Genomic DNA, 17,255 nt, shown 5'->3' on the forward strand with positions numbered 1-17,255 from the left:
GGTGAGTTGTTCATTAATTTGCCGACTGGGGAAAAGCTGAATGCCGAGCCATCACAGCTGCTTGGTTGACATCGATACGGCGACGGTTGACTTTGTTGGCTCTTAATTGATTGCAGCCATTAAGGCATCGTCCTCCTCAGTCCCAGAGCCATTCGCATCCACATCCTCATCGTCATCGTCAACGTCATCGCCATCCTCATCCTCAGCCTCATCCTGGTGGTGTGAATCTTTGCACTTGTCTTTGAATTAATTAAAGAGCGTGTTTTGAGTTCAGGCTGTTGTCAAGCAGTCGCCAACAGAAGAGAGTTATGGAAATTGACTACAAAATCAAGAATTTGCAAACGTATTTGGCTTTAGCAGATTTCAACACAGGGCAAACGTAAATTATTTGATTTATAAATAGTGTTCTTTGCTAAATATAATATATATATATTAAAATGTCGTGCTAAAATATATCTAAACGTATAGTTCTGTTGTATTTATAGACTTTAAACACTCAAACGTATATTCGTATTTTGTTTGCTAGACAGAACTTATATCTGTACCAAATCAAATAAGACTTCAATGTTTAAGCTATTAGCCAGAAGAAATCTCATTATAAGTATTACTAGTCAGGGTTTCGCCCATCTTATTTTATCCGATTGTAAGTTGTACCTAAATGCTTTTTTACAATTAAAATTATAGATTTTTGATTTAAATATTCTCTCCAGCATTTTATATCGCAATTTTTTGTTTCGTTTTACATATATTAGAGGCCTGGAAAACTCTGCAACTTTTGTTTTGCTTACCTTTGCTAGAACCTTTGACGATATTTGTTTAGCGTCGCGGAAAAACTTTAAAATATATTTTGAATACTTCAAAAAACAAAATACTTAAAAAATAAATATTTTTTTGAGACTGGCACAATAAAATCCTTGCTGTTTCTTTACCTTATTATATGAGAACTCAAAGTAAGTGGCAAGGAACGGGGCAGCTGCCTACGGTTGCCACACCAATTAAATGGTTATATTTTATTAAAAGCGCGCTACAAAAGACACATTGCCTTTGCCGATGCTGCTGCCAATGCCGATGCCATTGCCATGGCAAATAGACGCTGCGATTTTCGCTCATTTTGCGGTGCAACTGAGCGTATACGCAACGCGGGGGCCAAGCGCCTGGAAGAGCCACAATGGGCAGGTGTCTCGACGCCGTCGGTTGCCATAACGCCCATGCTGACGTTGCACGGCCCAACCCATACTCATACCCATACCCATACCCACAGCTATGCCCTGAACCATACCCACACTTGATTTTGAGCCCGGTCTGGATAGCAGACCGCCGCAGGACGGGCCAGACAAACGCTGTTATTTATTCCGGATTTGTCTACCTTTCCCCTTTTTATTTATGTTTGGCAGACGCCAATTTTCATGGCGGTGGCTGCAGCTCAGCTGCGTCTGCAGGTTGGTCTACTGGTCTGCTGGTAGCCGCGTCTTCCTCGCGCAGCAAATCCTACGGATTCCAGCCCCACAGACCGCTCCAACCGGGCGGAAAATAAAAGAAACCCTGTCGCAGCCCAACTGTCGTCGGAGTTGCCTGCTCACCTTTGATTGTCTTAGAGCGGCATGCTGGTCAGCCAGTAATGAAATCTGCCCAGCCCTTTGTTTGCCATCTTCATCTGCACAAAACATTTCTGCTGTAAATATTTTAGCTGGCAATGGCCCACACTCTACTACTGTGGCTTTTGTTCCTCGGCCTTTGTCTTGGCCGGGATTGAAACGTTTCGGATTGTTGCCAGTCAAAGTGCAAGCTGCGGCTTGGCCCTGGACTCTCTGTCTGTCATTTGGCTAAACACTTTAAGCAAACTATTTCCCAGCCAGGACTTTTGATTAAAAAACTTTTGGCCAGCCAAACCGAGCAGAGCAGAGCGAACAAATTCAATAAGTGGCGCTGCGAAAATCAATACAAAATCGCCAACAGATGCCGGAATTGCTAATCTAAGCCACAAAACACAGCCGCAGAATGAGAGCCTCCAGTTCGGAGTGGAATTTGCGGGGCGGGAGGCACATAAATTCAAGATGTGGCCATAAGATTTATGACGATTGCGAACGTGAACGTGGAATTTTCGGGGGTCCCTGAAATAGACACCACTTTGGTGGCCAAAAAAAGAAACGGCGGCAACATTTGCGGGCCCGAGCCTCTGGCCTTTGAGCTTTGCCAGCAACAGAGACTCGAGGAAACTCGAAGGACTCTCGATGGCAAGATGGCCGGCAATTTACAGTAGGCATATAAAATACACATAAAAATTGAAACTGCTTTACGGGCGGCCACGCCAGACTTGGCGGCCGGCGGACGGGGCGTATACTTTACGCATTTTAAGTTTCAATTTCACAGTCGAATTTATGGCCAGAGATGCGAGTGCGCGCTCTGTGCGGATGTGGATGTGGATGCGCCATAGCTATTTTATGGCCACTTCCGCTGACCAAAGGTCTAAGTGATTTCTGACATAAAAACATTACCTCAAGTCAGATGGAGCTGATGAACTCGCTGTGGGGAGGCATGCAAATGCCAAAATCAAATTTTTCACTCGCCCATTTCCGCGACGCTTAATGAAATCCGGCAAATATTTTTCCGTGCCATTTCCATTGCCAGCAATCAATTGTCAACGTCATCTCACTCCGCTTTATGGAGCTCGCAGCTCGAGGGCCGCCATAATCCGGCTTATTATGCAAAGTAAATGCGCCGGAGTCCGGAGCTCCAAGTCCGGAATCCCACTGCCTGGCCTCGATAATCTGAGGCGATATTTCATTGTCGTCGCCGAGGCTTGTAAATGCGTTAACAGCACTCGATTCGTCTTCGCCCCGGCTCGAAATATTCCGGCTTCCGGTTGCCGCTTATGCACTTCCTTTGCTCATTTGTCGCCAGTTTGTAACTCGCGGCCATATCTGGGCTGCTCTGAGATTTTACGATGTCTGTCATACATTTTCATCACATGCAAATTTTCATCGCACAATTGTTCTTTCTTACAGAAAGAAAAACATAAAACCTGATGGCTTTGTTGTTTAATTATTTATCTAATATATATCTATATCATATACAAGAAATTTTGTCAAAACAAATAAAAATTAAAAAAAATAAGTACAGTATTAATTTCCTTAAGTCCAATTGTATATACATAATTCTTAATAATGTGCCTTTTCTTGATTTAACAGCAAAATAAAACACTTTTCTTTACGAAAACTCCTTTAAATGAATTCATTTGAAATATTATTGATATACGGCATATCATATAACACGGAATATTTTTTTTCTGTGTACCAATTTTCGTAAGCGGTCTTCATTTCATATCACATCATGTGTTCTTCCAATTTGATTGCCGGACTGGAGTTTCCCCTTTTTGGAGTCATTTCCATATTAAATGGTTTTTCTTCGAATTGATGAAGTATCAAATTATGCGGGGCGCCTTTGCAAATGATAACGATTCAGATTCAACCCCAATTTCGGACACGTTTCCTTATATTGGGGTCTCAGCTGGGAGTGATATGAGATTCCCCGTTCTGAAATTTTGTTATTTAACTGCTGCACCATTTCTATTACGAATTCATTTGCGTATTCAAATTGATGGCCAGGTTATGGTTTGCTTAGATAAGCATGTGAATATTGAAATGATTATCGCACTGTAAGATTTAATTCACTTTTGTTTATTTGACATTCCGTGAAATTAGGGAAGACCTTCAGGTTGCAGTAAATTCCTGGGGAAACCTAATTAAGCTACTTATCGTTCCATTTTTCAGTTGCAAAAAGAAAAGCTTGAAGAAAATCTGATAATACAATACCCCTTTGTGATCCACCTTATAAGCTGTGCATTGCATATTGAACAGCTTCCACGCTTTTCCGCAACCATTTTTCCCATTATGCTTTCCACCGCTCCTCAAGTTTTGTCATTTTCGGCATGGCATTGGAATGACTTCATTTTGAGCTCGTCCATGCAAATTCGCAACTGATTTCGGGCCAAATCACATTGCCATGTGAGTGGGTGTTTGGGGAGCGAAGAAAATGCAAAAACGATCTAAAAACTCTAAAATTAAGCTATCATAAGGTTTTACAGCCGGCCATCAACATGCTAGACAAGGTGGTATACTCTGCCCAAAATAAAAAAAAGGAGAAGTACAAAGAGCCAAAAACGAAATAAGTGCAGTGCAATGTCATTAAAGCAGACAATGAGCGGCAGCATGGAACTGGGAGCAGCGAACAGGACGTCTAGGATGGCCATGGCTAGCATAAAATCACAACACACTGCAGATACGGAAGACAGTCTTCCGTGTAGTAATGCCAATTTAGCTAATTTTTGTGAAAAGCACAGTATCCTTTAGTAAGCAAAATGTTATTTTCTGTTTTTTTCTTATAAATTGAATCCTAGTTACCAAATGTAAAATCACATTAAAACACAGCCCTATCGATGGTCAAACAATTCAAATATCGATACTATCGCTCAAGATAAATTATTTTTAAGTATGGTTTTTTTTTAATATTTGAAGTATAAAGTTAAATAGACATATTAGTATTTAGTTTATTTATTCAATATGTTTGGTATTTTCTTTGACAATTTTCTTATTAGACCCAGTTTGTAGTATAATTTTCTGTGTATTTAAATATGTAATGTTGTGTTGGCACCACTGAATCTGGCGTTTGGAGAGGAGTTCACCTAGTGCCCACCGCTTATCGGACCTCGCTGTGTGTCCTGGCTGGATGTCCCCGCCTTGCCGCCCTTTCAACCTGCCTTCAATCCTACTCCAGCCATCCTCAGCCCCTGCTCTGCCACTCCTTATGCGTTACGTATACGTAAAGCTGTAATCTGTGCTTATAAAATGGCAAATGGCAGGGCTGCAGAGGGTTTTTAATTGTCCGTGCCGGATGGCCAGCCTTAAATGCTTCAAGGAGCGCACACATGGAATGGCCAACGACTTTGTCGAGAATTGCTGGCAGGCAAAAAATAAAAAAATATAGAGAGGAGGACGGAGGACGGAGGAAGGAGCTGAGAAATAACAGGGTTGTGCTTTGGGTTTTTTAATTAAAGCCCTCTCATAACATTATGTTAATGTGTGCGGTTCTCTTTGTCGCCCACGCACCTGGACCACCTGTCAACTCTTTGGCCAACTAATTACTGGTCGAGATTGAAGTGCCAGCTAGAAAGTTGTAAAAAGTAATTGGCTGGCAGTCATTCCACTTGATTTCGACCAACGTTTCTCCTCCTCCTCCGCTCGAATGCAAATTGAGTGGGCTATCAGCAAATGTCGAGTGGTGCTTATAAAACCAACCGAAAACCCAACTAAAGGCTGCTGGCCTGGCCAACATCGTGGCCCACCTGTTTTGGCCCTGCCGTGTGTCGTTCTGCCCTTTTCGGACGCTCTCTGATGTCGGCAGATTTAGCGCACGTAGCACATTTTAATAATGTCGGCAATTGTCATATTTGTGCACCCAAAGCGGTTGTCTCTGCAACGGATCTCGCCGCAATACGCGATCTGACGCTCTACCCAAAATTTCAGCAATTATTTTTGGCCAATATTGCCAGACAGAGGTCGCAATTACAAGCTATGAAACTGTATTTGCTAGATAGATGGTGGTTTGCAATGAAAAATAAGGAAAAGCCATGCTACTGTACATTTTACGGCTAGGAAAAACATTTTAACATTTTTTTCCCAGTCATACTCAAGAACTCTGATTCAGGAAATTTTAATTAGAGGTATCAGTCTCTTAATAATAAACACAAATTTTCCCTTTCCAGTTTACAGATTTTACTTTAATATTATACACATTAATAAGTATAGGTATATAATATAAAAACAAGAAGGAAAGCAAACTTCGGCAAGCCGAAGTTCATATACCCTTGCAGCTACAAGTATTGCAGGAACTAAACATTTTCGAAAACATTAAAATTATTCGTTTTAACCCATATTTTTCGTTAAAAATTACATAACTCTGCATCCATTGTATTGTTGATAAGCCTTTCCCATTCTGAATCTAACCACTCCCAGGACATTAATCCAGTACTCCCTGACGAATTCATTTTTATTGGCAATTTTTTTGTGCACTTCCCCGCGTTCCGCTCTCCTAAAGCCTGTCATATCAATTGTCAATTTTAATTGCCGGCAGTTGTCATAACTCGGTTGTTAATTTTACATCTTTTTGGACCCAGAGAGCTGTCACTTGATAGCGCCCACGACACATTTTGTGTTTTTTTGTTGTCTCTACTTTTTGTCTGGTTGCTTGCTTTTTTATGGTTACATAACAGAAAGCTTCGGCTTGGACGAGGCCGTGGCCATATTCGATGATGAGTCTGGCTGCTTAATATGCAACTAGCGGCCATATTGAATCATCTGAGAGGCCGGCCGCCCGGGGTTTCTGTCATTAATGAGTTTGCAGCTGTGCAGAGAAAACAAAACCGGGTAATGTCGATCTAAAGTGTTGAACCATTTTGTTATTTGGAGATAATTGATGAACAAATCTTAGAAAAAGTCGTAGGAAAAAACTAACAGCACATTTCAATGGTTTTATAATTTATAATTAAAATATGCTATAACTAAGCTCTTGCCAATTTGTGACTTTAAATAAAAACAAAAATTAAAATAAATGCATATTGATGTTTTATGTTTTTGGTTTTAATTGCATCTCAATTGTTTAAATTAAATTAAATATACTTTAAGTCCATTTTCAGTTAATTTTTATTTTTGCAAGTGGGAATTAGAGCTGGGGAATCGTTCATGCTGATAAGGTTGAGTCACAGTCACGTAGATATGATTTGAAAGAAATCATACATTAAATCGCCGGACTGGACGACGGCACGTTTAATTGCGGCCGATAAGGTGTTCCGCGGAATCCCCTGGCTGCGATACACACTGACATGGCCATTTCCATTACCATGCCCCCTCCCCTTAGGCCAGTACCATCCCCAGTCGCAATTAGTCAAACGAATTTGTAGCGCCCAGCTGAGGAATTAATCAGAAGTCGTCGCCGTTCACTGCTCGCATTTAAAATGCAAAATGCGTGCGCTAAATTACGGCGAACTGTGAGCCACAAAAGCCTAGGCATTTTTCAGCATGTAAAGAGCCGGCTCCTTTGTGGCCAAAGAAGTTGGCCCCATCCACCATCCACCATCACCATCCCGATCCCGATCCCCATCCCCATCCCGATTCCAAGTCCAGAGCCAAAGCCAAAGCCAAGTCCAAGTGTCGTTCGCTGGCAGATGATGATGACTCGTTTTGGCGTCGTGCTCGCTGGCGCGTCCACATTTGAATACTAATTGCATTTGGCCCGGCTCATAGTCGTCGTCGTCGACTATGCCAATCTCTTTTTTCCCGGGCTTGCGGTAAATATGATAAACAACAAAGCGCGTCATTTTGACATTTGCCTGTTTAATGCGCCCACGTTGCCACCACACCGCCTTGGAGTCTGAGATCTTAAACTCCCACGATTCACGGCCCCCATCGCCATCCTCAGTCCTCAGTGCTCATCTGCAGCTCAGGCTGAGGCACAGGCTGAGGCACAGGCTCACAGCCAGTTCCTCGGTAATCGCAAATAGATATGCGGCTCAGATAATGATCGTCTTTTCGGTTGGCTTGCTTTGAACTTAAATGGGTTTTGTCTCCGTGCTGCTGCTTCTGCCGCCTTTTTGCCTGTCTGCGGCTTTGGCCCGGCAAATTTGCCATGTGTTGGCCAAAAGGTTGGGGCCTGTGCATTTTTGAGTGGCAGTTTTGCCTTTACAACGATGCTCGAGTGTCGCGTTTTTGTGTGGCATAGCAATCTATAACCCTGTTTGGGCTGACTAAGGCCCTTGTTAATCACTAAAATTAGTCATATCCGCAAATGGGATGCCTTTTTACTTATTTAAGAAGATGATGGATTTTGACAGGATAAATATGAAATATTTAAATTTGTTCCTTGATTTAAATGTTAATGTTGATGGTTAAGTGCTAGAAATAATGCAATTTAATATTAATCAATTTGTTTCATAGCTTAAGCAACATATGCTTTGATGCTGAATATAACGCTTTAATAAATACCGATTCGCAACTACCTTTAAAGTGAAGTGGCCTGAATATATAAATTTACAAGTGCAACCACTAAACCTTTGCTAGGTTTTCAGTTAAATTACAATTACAATCAATTTTAAGCGCCCAGCCGAGGAAGGTAAGGTTAAATGAAATAGTTTTGGTATCATTTAATATTATACATTTGATTTAAAATCCCCGTATGCTTTTGTCTTATTTTCGCACTAAGGCAATTAACTTTTATGGCATTCTTTCACCGCCTTTTGTCGCCTGTTGCTCTTTAATGACCACCTGAATATCTACAAATTGCTTACAGTGGATGGAAGCGGTGTAGGAGGAGCATTGGGGGATCCTCTGGAACCGACCACAATGAATAATCATCGAGTGACTACAGTGGAGCCGCTGTGGCCATTCATTTGGCCACATCTCACAACATCAGCGGGCGGCTTTGGGGAGCTACAAAAATGCCCGGTAATTATCACTGAGACACGCCGCCGCTGATTAAGTATGCGACACCGCCAGTCGGTCCAGAGATGCGAATGCGAATGCGAATGGCAGTGCGTTCCACTGGCCACTCTTCTCGAATTCTGACAGTTTTCGTACGGCTGACATGACAAGCTGCCAGCGCCGATGACGCTAAAAACTTGGCCCATTCTGGACATCAGTTTGAGCCTCAGTCTCAGTCGGATTTCGAGCTGCAACTGCAGCTCCGGGCTGAGTGGCGATGGAACGTCGAAGGATGCCGATTCATGTTGCCAAGTGCCGACAACTGACGTCCTAATGCACTGAAATCAATGTTGAGTATAAGAAAAGAAGAACCTAAACTCTTTCCCTTCATATCTATTTACCAAATATGATACATTAATCCAATAAAAATATATTTTTTATGGAAAGTAAAATATACTTCTTTTATTGAAATAAAAACTTATACATATAACATTATCTGAAAGCTTATAAAATACCATAATTTATAAGCATCTTTAATTTTTGGTTTGCTTTGAATACTAAAGTTATAAATAAACTAAGCGAAAAAAGAAAACATTTTGAGACCTGGAAAATTATAATAATCTTTTCAGAAAGAATCACTCTTATGAGAAAATTATTATTGAAGATTTTTGTACAGTACCATTGGTAAGAATTTTTTGTTATATAAAGAAACGAGGATATATTTATTCTAATCAGATTTAAAGATGTATTTTTCAGTTTGTTAATTTATGTAAGTTTTTTAATTAATTTACCAAAAGAAGAAAAGTAACACTATTGTTTAAAATATTTTATGGGTTACTATCAAGTAAGGTCTAAGCTATTTTTTCGCGTGGAAAAGGGAATGAGAGCGTGAGCCAAGAGCCGCATACAAATGAGGCGTACCCAATGTTGACAATGAATATTAACCTTGAGTGGTGCTCCAGCCGGTTTTTGCCCAGCCAAGGTCATCCCATGCCAACCCATTACATCCCGTCCATCGAGTCCAGAGGATGTGGATATGGTGTGATGAGATGGTTGCCGATAATTGCCATGGGCATCGACTGGAGTCGACCTAATGGAATCGCTGTGAGTGTCATTCGGGCTGATGTGTGTAATCGATTCTGCCGCTGAGTTGGTTTTATTAAATGAAATGCCTAAATGCCATTTATTCGATTTTAAATTTCTTACACAACGAAAGAATGATGAACTGTACAAGCTACATATGCTACAAGCTACTACTCTCGACCTTCGTACTCCAGACTTCAAGAGACGGATGAGGGTTGTTCCAGACTAAGAGCCTCGGGTGAGGCAGCAGTTGACTTAAGAGGTGTAATTTGGTTGGGAGAAACAGTTCCCACATCCTAATCGAATGGGACTGGGCAATTTCAATGCTCTCAAGTGCTATATCGATTGGGTTCACATGCGAAGTTTGCATTCCCAGTCGTTTAGGCATTGCCAGTTAGCTATTTGGCTGGTTTGCACCTCGACATTAAGGCAGCCGAACTGGATTCAGAGTGCTAACCCAGTTTTAATAATCACGAAGTGGAAGTTACTTCGCGGTAATTACCTTTTGCATTCGCTAGATTTTTCAATTTTTTTCGCCTCTTGTTTGCGGCACGAACGGCAGTTCGCGCGCTGACTGACATATCGCATCGCATAAATCGCAGCCAAAGTCGAAATTTAATAATTTTCGAGCCCAGGCAGCAGGCAGCAGGCAACATTAGCAGTGTGACTCTGGCTGGGCTTGAAAATTATGAATTGCGATTTGTTACACTGCGCGCCAAAAAGGTCTATTGCTGCGCCTTCTTCTTGCGACCGAAATTCTCTCCGTCCTCGAGGGTTTCCGGCAGCGTAGCACCTCTCGTCTCCGGCAGGAAGATAGTTCCAACAATGGCCAGGATGGAGAACAAGCCGAAGATGAGGGGCGCGATCCAGAGGCCGTAAAGGTCCAAATCGCAGATCAGCGGGGCCACAATGGAGCCCACCCGGCCGATCATGGAGCAGAGACCCACTCCGTTCGACCGGACGACCGTGGGGAAGAGCTCTCCGCTGTACAGATAGATGTTCGGGAAGGTGACCGACGCTCCAAAGAGCGCAACGGTGGCGCAGGCCACCCTGATTATCTCGGCCTGGCCGAAGAGGCCGACCAGGAGGAGCAGCCCTGTGGCACTCAGACTGTGCGAGAGCAGAAGCGTCCGCTTGCGGCCCAGGAACTTGGTCATGGGCACACAGAGGCAGGTGCCCGGAACACCCACGATGGCCGCGATCAGGTTGCTCACGAAGATGTTGCCGCCCAGCTTGGAGACGTACTGGGCGGTGCCGTAGTAGACCATGCAGACCACCATCCAGTTGTTGGCCATGCAGATGGTCTTCAAGCGGAGATAGGGCGTCCGGAAGAGGTCCAGCACGGTGCCCTTCTTGACCGGCTGGCGGGCGGCCAGGGCCGCGTAGGCCGCCTCGATCTCCGGACGGATCGTGTCCGTCGGCGCCTTGTTCCACTTGGCGATCTTCTCCAGAATCTTGATCGACTTGTCCAGCTTGCCGGTGGTGAAGAGCCAGCGCGGCGACTCCGGCACCAGACAGATGTAGATCACGAACACGACCGAGAAGATCGTGATGCTGAACTGGAACCAGCGCCACTCCCGGATGAAGTAGGCGAACACGGCCAGGGAGACGTGGCCGAGGTTGAAGGGTATCTGGTACAAAATGGCGACTATTTCGCGCTTCCCGGGCCCCACGATCTCCATGAGCAAGACGAAGCTGCGGGAGAGACCCATTAGGTGGACACTCAAGGGCGATCTATGAGACGGTAGCCTCCAACCCACCTGGCGGTCATCGTGCCAGCCGTGGCAAAAGCCACCAGGAATCGGAAGAGGCAGTAGAACCAGAAGTAGGGCGATACGCAGACAATCAGGCCAGTGATCAATTGCATGAAGCAGGCAACCAGAAAAGCGGGACGTCTTCCAAAACTGGGGGTTACAAATCAAAAGACTCCATATTAAGGTTGTTTTAGGACGTAGTGTTGAATTTTTTATACGGTTGTCGAATTGCTAGCTTCTTTAAAAAATTGGACTTTTACAGAATCTTACATGAAAAATAACTTTATTTTTAATTCTCTTCACAAAGTTTTAAGAATTCCGAGAATTTGGAAAACAAATCAAATTCATTAAAATCTTATTATTCTTTTGAAAATAAAATCATAAATAATTTTTATTTACACTGCCTATTTAAAACAGGAAGAATGTTAAATTAATTTAAATAATTCCTAACTCTTAACGCGAAAGTCAGCAAAGAGCCGACTGTCAAAAACGGACAAATATTAATAGCCGATTAAAATAATATACTTACCGATCCGCGAACATGCCGAAACACAAGCTGCCAAGGAGGATACCCAGCATAACGATGGACTGGGACAAACTGGCCAGCTGTTTGAGGTCGCACGTGAGATCCCACTCGTTGATGATGGTTGATTTGAAGACGCTGGTATCGAACTCGGTCTCCGCGCACTCATCGCTGCAGGGATCCGTGACATTGGCCGTCAGGCAGGATTGGGGCGTGGGGGCGGCCAGGAAGATGTGGCCCAGGGTGTGCCAGCCGGTGCCGAACTTGCACAGTATGATGATGAAGAAGAAGAACAGCTGGTAGCGCCGGAAGTCGCCGATCTGCGAGATTATCGGATCCGCAGTCTTCGTCACGGGCTTCAGCGGCTTCACTGGTTTGTCGGCCATGGCGTTTAGAAACTGAAAAATTTGAGGTTGCCAAACTATAGAAATGTAACATCTGATTTTTGAAAATAAACTTCATATGATTTTTTTTTTTTTTCCAGTGTGTTGGCCTACTGAGCTGACTGGTTTCCTAGTGGGTGGACTTTCTCAAATATTTACCGGGCTCCAGCGCAAATTGGACTTATCGAGCGGTGCGGCTCTGTGCAGACTGGCGTGAAAATATGGAACCCGGGCAGATAGAGATTTCATTTGCAAGCCAACCGGCCACCGCTAACCGGTTTTCGCCAAGAGAGAGCTTTACAGATTCGATTCGGAGTCGGAGTCGGTGGTAGAGGGACAAGTCGGGGGGAAAACGGGGGAAATGGGTGTAGAAGTAGAAGTCGGGGGCATTAGCACCACGACCACGGGATGCACCGCCAAAATGGCATTTGGAAATAGGAGTACGGCCTCCATCGCCGCTGCAGTTTGTCAGCCAAAAGGCCAAGCGACTGGGGCTAAACTTTTACTCTTTAAGTAGGTAAATGAAGTCGGCTGCCTGGTTAATTGGAGGTAGGTGCGCCCGGGGATCTAGTTGCCAGATTAAGCCATTGTCTGCCGGCAGATAACCGCGAGTCCCAGTCACCCATTAAGATGGCTTAATTAAGGAAGCACTGCCTCAGTGAAAGTTGGCCGGAGAGAGGCAGAGGCTGAGAGGCCTGAGATTTCTGGTCGCAGATTCAGCTTCGAGTTCCCACGGCAACGACAACCTGTCTGGCGGAGCATTTTGCGCAATCGTCAGTGGCTCTGGCTCTGGCTTTGGCAAAATGTCACAGTGCAAATAAATTATATATGCAAATTGGATGGCCAATCAATAAAAATGAACCATTCAGAAAACGCTTGCGTTATAATACGATCGCCACATGGTAAATCTGGCAAGACACTTGGGAATGAAAAAATCTTTGGCAATGCCTTTGTTTGGACTCTAAATTACAATTCAATCGTCTGCGGACCAAATATACTCTTTATGCTAAGCGTATTATAATATATTTTGTCAGTATCCAAACTATTGTTCATTTTCGCGACGTTTTACATTCTCTTATTTTTATTATGAAACTCTTACCTAATAGTCCTGGCCATATATTTGAATATATACAATATTTATAAATAACGATGGGAATAATCCGGGGGCTTGTCTGGGGCCAAAGTACTATAATTCACCGATTCAGTTGATAATTCTCTGTAGAATTCTCGAACTTTTCGAGCCACGTCTGAAGAGCTTCAATGCTCCACATTCAATGGCAGCTGCATCTCGTCTCGTCGGCGGAGAAAACTCAAACAACTGAGATGATAAAGTCGTGTGTACTTTAATCCCAGATGATAAGAGGTGTTCGACAATATGACAAACAAAGCTAAATGCCCTGAACTTGTGTCCATGCGAGATAAAAAACGTAGAGAACATTATCTCACCTCAGGTAAGCCTTTCCGCAAATGTTATTCACATAATTGCTTCTGTAGTCAAAAATACAACTTATAAATAAGTGTTTTTCCGCTAATTAATGGAGACGTCTGATCTTGATTTGATAGTAGAAATCAATAAAATCAAAACATAATCTAGCAGTGTTCATCAGTAAACCACGCGCTTATCAACTCGATAGTGTTTGGAATTCGCATGATATTCGAAAACAAAACAACAATAATGAGGAGTTGATTTATTTGTCTGATGGCGAGTCGATAATTGCGTTTAATGTTGCTAAACTGTTAAGCATTTAACAATTTGCTTTAAATAATTAATATCTGATGATAATAAATTGGATAAAAACAGCATTCAACTCTTTCATGATCAACTTTAAAATCTGTATAACAAAACGATAACAAACTAATTAAGTGTTAAAATGTTATTTTATCAAGTCCGAAAATAGTCTCTATTTTATACTTATTTGTTTGTTTATGTTTTGCCACCACGGTTTATAGTCTAAATTAGCTAGAAAAACAAATTCCCGGATATAAAATTAAGACCTTAAAGCAGTACTGTTTTCGGTCCCTTGTTTTTAAATTGCAAATAGTCAAATCCCAAAAAAAGGTTTAAATAGTAATTATAATTAAATCGGAAGGTTTTTAGTTAATTAAATTATTATTTAAACTATTATTTTGAGTAGTAAAATCGAAATGATTTTAGGCCTTTCAAATATTCCAAGTAAATGCCAATAAATCCCGTTTAACTTTATTTAACATATAAAAGCATGCAAAATTCCGAATATTTCGGCAGGTCGAAAATAAAGCGAATCAATGCCAAACCGATCCGCCATGCAGCCACATAACTAAATCCAATTAAAGAGCTCCATTTAATATTTACATTTGGTTCCCTGGCAAGTGGTCTAAGCCGATTTCAGGGTCCTGAATGGGCCACCAACCCAGCGGACTGTTTAGGCCAGATATTTGCAGTAACAGTGCGATGGAGTGGGTATTTATGGCCCGGCAACGCTCCAATTAGCACACAAAAGGATTACAGGGGAAATGCCAAAATTCTGGTGCATTCGGCATTCGGCACTTGGCACTTGGCAAGGCCAACAAATGTTTGGACCGGCTTTGGAGCGCTTTGCGGTTTTTCCTCCATAATTGCTGGCCAGGACTGAAGTGGACAGTGGTCGAGTGGTCGAATGGCCCTGGCCACGGGATTGCGAGGAATCCACTTGAGAGCCAGCGAGCAAATCAAGCAGCAGGCATTTAATTTCAACTACCTTCTACATCCCCGCTCCGCCCCGCCCCACCTCCGCCCCTGCCTACGATTCACCAGGGCGCAATCAAAATATTTTATAGGTTGGCCATAAAGAAATTCATAAGGCGAACAGCAGCCACAGCAGCAACTGCAACTCTGCCAATTCATACGAAAATTGCTAACTCAGCGCTCACATATATCATTTTTATGCGCGACCACGCCCCTTTCAGCTCGTAGTAAATTGACAAATGCAGCGGGCCAAGTCTGTGAGATGTCTTTGCCACTATTTAAGGTCTTTCACGAGGGGATTGGAGGGCGGCGGAGGTGGAGCTGGAGCCGCTGGATGATGCGCGCTGGGAGCATCGAAATGAAAAAGCGCACCGAAAACTATGAGCAACGCTTAGCGAAATGAAAGTGCTTGTAATATGTAGTTAAAATCCAAGTAAGGCGATTACAGCAGAAGCAAAGGCGACTAAACAATGCTCTGTCGCCGTAGTTTCCCTTCTAGTTTGCTTAAAACCTAATTTAATGAAATTCCAACGCAACGCACAGTTTATATATTAGAAAAAACATTACGAGGTAGAGAAATTTTACTGTATTTAACAACTTACCGGTGCAAAAATTCGCTCTCTTTTTGGATCAACACTTCACACCTGTCAACTGTTCGTTTTCAACTGAAAAAAATCAATAAACTGACCATACTTTATAGAAGGAAAAATGGCTAAACCACTCTCGAAGCAATAACACACCTTAAACTACCTGTTTATCGAGCAATTAGCTACCTGTTCAGAAAAACGTATACAAATACATTTGTTTTAAAGTGTTTTAGTTTTATATCGAAGACAATCGCGACAGTCTGTTTTTTAATGCAACATTTCAAATGAAATTAAATTTAACTATATAAGATACCAATAAACCTGCATAATGTAAGTAAATTTTTTTAAGCCTAGACAAAAGCACCCATTTGAAGAGCATAATTATTAGGTATAAAGCTATTTTATGTACCAATATAAAGTACACAATTCTAACTAAGTTATTGTCCATTGGGTTCACCATTTAGCAGTGCCAGATGAAAGTGTATGCAATACGAGGAGACGCAGCTAGAAACAAAGCGCCGCATCAACGCTTTTGGCCCTGGTTGCCTTGGCTTTTTACCCCGGCCTCTGCTGTCGCCCTATTCCTCTGCAAATCCTCTTTGATTAAGTGCTCAGTCTTTTATGTGGAGATTTTTTAATCGTTACCTCGTCCTCCCGGCCAAGGGGGCAATGTAGTGAAGGGGCAGCGAGGTCCGATGTCCGAGGACCGGAGTCCGAAGGGCGTGCATGTGACCATGCCCCGTAGATTAATCGCTAATCTGTCCCTAGAGGGCGTACTGACATTTTTAAAAACTGCGCACAGCTCAGCGGAGCCAAGGAAGCTGGTGGCTCATGGCTGTCTACTTCATCCCGGGCCATTTGGAGATGTCTTTGGTTTTTATTGTCGGAGGGCACTTGGACTTCCATCATTGCCGTTTACGGGGATCCTTGAGGACTCTAGTGTGCTCGGTCTGCGATTCGCACCTCTTTTTCAGTACCTTTTGGCGTCCCTTTTTGGCTTTATAAATAAATTAATAAATTTAAGCCGGCATTAATTATTATGCTGCTTGGCCGCACGGCAGATTAATGTTTTAATTTCGCTAGCCTAGGCTTCGATTAATTTATGCGCGCCCCGTTTGCAATTTGTGCGCCGTTTTTTGAGTAATTTCGCCTGGCCGGGGGCGATAAAGTGCATTAACATGGAATGCGGCTGCCGCTGCGGGCAGCTAAAATTGTTAATTTCGAAGCATAATAAAACGCGGCCATACGTTGCAGTTAAGCCGGGCCCCTTTCAATTTGCACTAGACGGACGTCCTAATGTGTGTCACATAAATCAGCGGACGGCCAGGTCTTCGAGCTCATCCTCTGTGGTTTCCCATTTCGGTGGTTTTCCCTTGGCCAGGGACTAATCCCAGAAGCTGGTGGGAATGATGATGAGCGGCCTGCCAACACTTCCCAAATTGATGAGTCAGCTGCTCCAAGTCTTTCTTGTTTGCTTCTGAAAGTATCCTTATTTATCTCCAATTAAGTTGCTCACTTAAGTCATTTATACGAAAATCACCTCCACAAAGATCGTTAAATGTGCTTATTTTAGGTTGCCCATTAAAGCAATTAAGGTTTATTATTAGGTTGTCTTGTTAGGCCGAGATTTTGCGTCAATTGGGTCAAAGAGTCAAGAACTACGCTTGAAAAAATGTTATAGGTACTGAAAATGATACAAAAAAGTGGGACCTAAAAAGAACAATCAGGTAAAATAGGGTAGGTTTTTTAA

At 42.8% G+C, this 17,255-nt stretch overlaps 1 protein-coding gene across 2 annotated transcripts; it reads right to left on the reverse strand.

Annotated features, from left to right (window-relative positions):
* Nucleotides 1-9,625: 9,625 nt before the first annotated feature.
* On the reverse strand, nucleotides 9,626-13,469 carry LOC108145039 (organic cation transporter protein). Of its 2 annotated transcripts, none has more exons than XM_017270226.2 (4): nucleotides 13,314-13,469; nucleotides 11,838-12,229; nucleotides 11,315-11,458; nucleotides 9,626-11,249 (listed from the first exon to the last, which is right to left on the reverse strand). In XM_017270226.2, the coding sequence occupies exons 2-4, from the start codon at nucleotides 12,215-12,217 to the stop codon at nucleotides 10,280-10,282; spliced, it is 1,494 nt and encodes a 497-aa protein (XP_017125715.1). In that variant the 5' UTR covers nucleotides 12,218-12,229; nucleotides 13,314-13,469; the 3' UTR covers nucleotides 9,626-10,279. The 2 variants fall into 2 exon arrangements, with proteins under 2 accessions (XP_017125715.1, XP_017125713.1); XM_017270224.2 differs by lacking the exon at nucleotides 13,314-13,469 and adding an exon at nucleotides 12,374-12,422.
* Nucleotides 13,470-17,255: the final 3,786 nt, after the last annotated feature.

The sequence above is a fragment of the Drosophila elegans genome, unplaced genomic scaffold (genome assembly GCF_018152505.1).
Source record: "Drosophila elegans isolate 14027-0461.03 unplaced genomic scaffold, ASM1815250v1 contig_183, whole genome shotgun sequence".
In the NCBI taxonomy this organism is placed as follows: domain Eukaryota; kingdom Metazoa; phylum Arthropoda; class Insecta; order Diptera; family Drosophilidae; genus Drosophila; species Drosophila elegans.

Coding starts and splice junctions, on each gene's coding strand:
- LOC108145039 (XM_017270226.2), bottom strand. CDS start 12,217: ATGGCCGACAAACCAGTGAAGCCGCTGAAGCCCGTGACGAAGACTGCG. Junction 11,459..11,837: donor TTCGGCATGTTCGCGGATCG/GTAAGTATATTA, acceptor TGTAACCCCCAG/TTTTGGAAGACGTCCCGCTT. Junction 11,250..11,314: donor GCTGGCACGATGACCGCCAG/GTGGGTTGGAGG, acceptor TCTCTCCCGCAG/CTTCGTCTTGCTCATGGAGA.